The following is a 5,481-nucleotide window of genomic DNA, read 5'->3' as shown; positions in this document are numbered from 1 at the left end:
CCCCCCCCCCCCCCCCGCAGGCACACGTGCCTTCCCAGTGCCGTCTGACAAAGGGCCGGAGCCAGCCCTGTGTCAGCACTTCCAGCGCTGTTTTCCACGCGGGAATCAGACCCTCGAGCAGGAGCACGCTTGGCTTTCAGCCCTTCCCACCCCCGGCCCCCCACCGTGGCCTCTCCCCAGGCAGAGAGAGGGTGCAGAGAGGGGCTTTGAACTCTGCAATAACCCAGGGCATGGGCAGAGGGGGTGCACAGCCAGGGGTGTTTTGTTGGTAGTGGGACCCTGTGGGGAGGGGCTGCAGGTCTGGGTGTGGTGGGTGCAGGCAGGGGGGTGAGGGGGGGCCGCAGGCACTGGATCCAGCCCAGCAGGTTTGACCCTGCTGTGCCGAGGGGTTAAAGATTAACCAGCAGCTCAGCCGGAGCCGTGACCTCGGGGCAGTAATGAGGGGCGAGGAAATGAGCCCCCGGCCCTGGGGGGGATGTGGGGGGTGCAAGGTGGGTGTGGTGGAGCAGGGTGGGACACAGAGTGGGCGAGGGGGCACAAGGTGGGCACACAGCTGGGGACTCACCTCGCTTCTGCATGAAACTGAAGAGGTCATCCAGGAACTCCTTCCTCCTGGGGTCACCATCCAGCTCGTACAGCTGCAGAAGAGAGATGCTCAGAAACCCCCTTAATCCGTGTGTCCCCCCACCTGAGACCCCCGGCTTCCACTGCAGCAGCCCTGTGGCTCACAGAACACCAAATGGCTCGGGGGGTCCCTACATGGGATCAGGGGGTTCCTGTGGCTTGGGCTGACCTGCGCCTGAGCTCTGCTGTGCCATTCCCTGCCTGCCCTGCTCGGAGCTCAGCTCCGGGATGCCGGTGCTGGGATCACAGCTGGAGTGGCTCCCACGGCGGCAACACCGTGCTCGGCCCCGGCTCCTCCTGGGAACGCTGATCCCGGTTATTTTTAGCATCCACTGCCTGCTCAGCACAGCAGCGCTTCAGCATGGTCCCTCCTCCACGCTCAGGGTGCCACAGAGAGCCACAGCCGGGAGCCGGTGGTGAGAGCCAGTGCCTTGTGTGCCTTGGCATGAGCTCGTGGTGCCTTGGCATGAGCTTGTGTGCCATGGCACTGCAAGGACGTGTCCTGCACCGGGACAGGCAGAGCTGGGCCAGGCTCCGACACGCTGCACCTCAAGCACCACCTCTGCTGGGGCATCTTCAGCCGGGACCCCCCACCCCGGCACATTCCTGCCTGATTTATGGCGCAGGATCTGCCGGTTGGAGCGCCCGGCACGCCGGAGGCACGCACCACACCATGCCGTGCGGCCTCTCCTGAAGCCCAGCACCGTTTCTGCCTGGAGGCTGGTGGATAATCCCCCCCCATCCCGGGAAGGGTGATGGAGCAGGGGCTGTGGGGGCAGGCGTTGCCCAGGGGTGGCCGCCACAGCTCCGCTTCTCTCAATGACAACTCTGAACAACTGCCAGTGGGGCCGGGGGGCTGGGAGGGGCCTATAAATACCCCCCCATAATATGCCAGGCACGCACTGCAGGGCCACCGCTGCCGGTCACTGGGTCACCCATGTGCCCACTCCCTCCATGGCTACGCCCTGTGGCACCAGGACCGTGGGCAGGTGGATGGGTGGGCATCGTCCTGGATGTACTCGAGGGGCTTGAGCCCCCTCCTCCTGCCACCCCGCAGGGAGGATCTGGATCCCGCAGGGCCGGAGTCGCCCGCCGGCACCGATCAAAGGGATCAATGGGGCCGCATGATAAGCAGGGCCATAAACCCCCCCAGTTCCCCTGGGAAACTCAGCAGGCTCGACCAGCCCCTTGCACACCCCCAGGGGAAGGGCAGGAGCCACCGGCACCACCAGCACCACCGGCAGAGACCCTCAAAGCCCCCCTCCCACCCCAGCGCCCACAGTGGGACTGTGGTGTGGGGGGAGTGAGCCATGGCACAGAAGCACCACCATAGTTTTTTGGGGCTGAGCTGCACCAGCTGCTCGTGCTGGCTGAGGGATGTTGGGCCAGCGCCAATCCAGCCTCCCCCGTTTCCTTGAGTGGCTCTGCACACAGAGAAAGGGCTTCCCCGGCGCCCTATCCTGCGGGGTGCGGAACCATCCTGGGGAAGCGCCAAACATGCTGGTTCATCCACTGCCGAGACCCTCGGGGCCGTGATCCCCGCCCTGGGCTCAGTCCCGAGGGGAATGGACACGTTTAAGAGGATGAAAGAAAATGAACCGTCAGCTGAGGAGAGCGTGGCCGGTCAGGACGGGGGATTAGTGGCCGCAGCAGGCGGCTGCCCCGTGTACCGTCCTTCCACCAGCCCCGGTGGTCCCATGCCAAGCTCAGCTGGCTGTGGCCACTCTCACCCCTGCCCAACTGGGATGAAGCCACGGGGGTCCCCAGGGACGGCGGGCAGAGGGATCCCCGTTCTTGCCCAGTGACCTCACAGCCCTGCCAGCACCCCTGCCACGGCTGCCGGGCAAAGGATGTTGCACAAGCTGCTGCTGGAAGTTACTGGTGAGACTTCGACAGCTTCGCTGCACTTGGCAGCTGCTCACTGACCACTGCAGTGCCAAACTGAGAAAGACGCTCCCCATGGGACCCCCCAAACCCTGGTTTAGCTCTGCCACTGCCAGCAGAACCAACTGCCAGTGACGGGCACCTGCCCAGGGTGCTCATCCGGCAGCACTGTGAGGTGAGGACATGCCCAGCCATAGCCGGGACATGCCTGGTGTGCACTGTGGTGTGTGACAGAGTGGCATTTGCCGAGCTGCCCCAATCCTCCCTTACCACCCCTGTTCCCCCTCGCCCCCGAGCACAGGCAGGACGCGGAAGGGGACAGAGACGAGTGACTCCTCGCAGGATTTCCTTGCATTGACGCCATCGGCAGCCAACGGCAAAGCAGCCGGCGCCCCATGAGCCCCAACGGCAGCACAGGACAGCTGGGACAGCGGGGCTCAAAATGCAAATTGAGGAACAGAAACGTTCTGGTTTCGGCAGCATGCGAAACCCAGCACGCAGCTGAGCTTGGCACAGGCTGGCGGCTGCTGGCACTGCTGCACTGAAATCAGCAGGTGCTGAGTCTTGTGCCTGCTTGGTGCTGATCCCTGCCCTGCCCGTGCCTGTGCCCTGCCTCCTGCTCTCAGCCCTGGTTTCTGCTCAGCTCAAAGCCGGTTCCTCGCGGCGTCTCGGTGCTCGGTGCAAAGGTACCGGTGAGCAGGAGCTGCAGGCAAGGCCGCCCTGCACCATTGAGTCAATACATTTATGTTTCGTAATTAGGGAGGTGGAAACAACTTAATCCATAATGCAGCTGCCCCAGGAATATCCTCTTACTGTGGGGTCCCCATGGCAGGGTGCGGGGCCGGGGAGGCTGCAGCACAGCCACCCCAGCCTGGCTGGGGAGGGGGCAGGAGATGGCCCCCACCTCCCCGAGAGTTCCCTGGGCTGGGGGGGGGATGTGACTCCATGCACCCAGTGCTCCCAGTGCTGACCCACCCCAGGGTGAATGCTCGATGCCAGTGGCACGGCTGGCTCTGGCCACAGTGTCCGGCCCACCTGGCTGCAGCGCAGCCCCCTCGGCCCCGGCCCCCGGCCGGCTGAGGACACGGAGCCAGATGGCCGTTGCCAGCAGATCTATAATTAAGTGGAGGAGGAATTAGGCAGGCGGTGGGCGGGTGGCCCTGACCCCGGCCCAGCGCCCCGGCAGGATGCCGGCCCGGCGTTTGGTGTGGATGACCGGATTAATGTTTCAAACCAGATTACAGGAAAATCCCAACCCGCTGGCTTTCAAAGGGCGGGCGGGAGGCGGCCCCTTGGCAATGCCAGGAATGCGGGAGAGCCCTCGGCACGGGCGCGGTGCGTGCCGGGGGTCCGACCTCCTCCCGAGCTGGGGCAAGAGGGGCAATTACAAGCAGGAGGAGAAGCGCCATTTCACAAGGCTCCGGGAATGCCGGGGGTCATGCTGGTGCCAGGCAAATCTCCCCTTCGGCAGCAGTCCCTTCTCCCTTGTCTGCCCCATGAGGCATCTGTGTCCCTGCATCCCACGTCCGAGTTAAAAACACCTCCCCTTCCCCCCCGCTCGGTTCCGGGTTTTCAGGCCTCGGGGATTAATTTTCAAGTTTCTTTTCCATCGCCAGGAAGTGGCAACACTCTCGGTTTTCCTCCTTCTCTCCGAAACCGGTTTGGGACGTGCACACCGTGACGTGAGCCGGGACTGGGGACAGACCCAAGGGCCACTGCAGCAGGGAGGGGGGCTGGTGTCAGCCTCCACCTTCCAGGAGCTAAACTCCCCCAAATTCCTGTATTTAAGGAAAAAACACAACGCAGGCAGCGGCGGGGAGAGCCCACCCTGTCTCAGCAGGTAGCAGGGCCAGGGGTGACAGGCTGAGGGGCTACTTCTCTCCTTTTCTTTCCTTCCTTCCTCTGGCAGCCCCCGGGGATGCATCCCTTTGTCCCGCGGACAGCCGAGGGGCCACGCCGGGCTGGGGAAGAGCCCGCGCACACTAACGAGTTCTTTAACGAAGAATAAACACATTTATGGCGCGTTTCCCGTCCCACTCCCAGCCCATACACAGACCCCGGCCTCTGGCATGCCAGGACCCGCAGTGGGGTCGGAGAGGGCACTTATTCAGAAAAAGAAAGTCATTTGTAAAAACCAGAGCGAAGGATTGGCGAGGGCCCCGGGCTGCGGCGTTTCGGAGGCGCTGGGGACGTGATTTCCCGTAAGGCGATGGCTGACTCAGGGCTGGGGGTGCCAGAGGCAGCAGCCCCTCTCCAAGCACGGCCTCCCCGGCGTGGAGTGCAGGGTTTGCTGGGGCAAATCCCTCCCAGTGAAGGGCAAAGGGAGCGTCCAGCCCCGGAGCAGATTCCTACGCAGATAAAGCACTCGGCTTAGGTACGGGTCACCCCCGGCTGTTCCCATCCCTAATCCCCTGCGAGCCCCCCAGGGCACAGCCCCCCGTGGGAAGGGGCTGCTGGGGACAGGGACGTGTGTGCCCCCTGCCCAAAATCCTCCAACACCTTGCTCGTGGGGGATGTGCTGGCGGGAGCCTCGCCCACATACGGCCAGGGCCGGCGGTGACTCCACTGACCGGCCCGGCGGGATTCCTGCCTGGGCTGGGGGGCCGCTTCCGCGGCGGCAGCTGGGGAGGGGGCCCGGGAGCTTCCCGTCGGCACCATTGTTCACACCAGTTCCCAGCATTGTCCCCTCCGTGGGGGACACGGCCCGACCGCAGGTGCCTCTTTGCACCAGCACCTCCCGCTCGGGCTGGGGGACCCGGTGGGCAAAGGAGCCATCGGTGCTCTCGTGGTTCAGTGACAAACCCAGTCCCGATCCCCCGCCATCGGCCCGGAAATCTGGGGGCCCCTGAGACCAGCCGGGCTTCCCCCGGTGCCCACCTCCTCCCCACACAGGCTGGAGGAAGGAGTCATGCAGGTGACCCCGGGGGTACGCGGGCGGCGGCACGGCACGGCGGGGGGGGCGGCGGGGCGGCG

At 64.8% G+C, this 5,481-nt stretch overlaps 1 protein-coding gene across 1 annotated transcript in view; it reads right to left on the bottom strand.

Moving 5' to 3' along the window:
• The window catches only part of ARID3A (AT-rich interaction domain 3A), a gene marked incomplete at its 3' end in the record, with an annotated part of 15,998 nt that overhangs the window by 2,252 nt on the left and 8,265 nt on the right, over nucleotides 1-5,481 (bottom strand). The window contains exon 5 of the mRNA XM_017743809.1: nucleotides 566-638. Within this exon, the coding sequence (XP_017599298.1) occupies nucleotides 566-638 (73 nt within the window). The remainder of the gene's footprint in view (nucleotides 1-565; nucleotides 639-5,481) is intronic.

The sequence above is a fragment of the Corvus brachyrhynchos genome, unplaced genomic scaffold, assembly GCF_000691975.1.
Source record: "Corvus brachyrhynchos isolate BGI_N302 unplaced genomic scaffold, ASM69197v1 scaffold219, whole genome shotgun sequence".
Taxonomy (NCBI): Eukaryota; Metazoa; Chordata; class Aves; order Passeriformes; family Corvidae; genus Corvus; species Corvus brachyrhynchos.
This window is presented reverse-complemented; position numbering and strand designations above follow the sequence as displayed.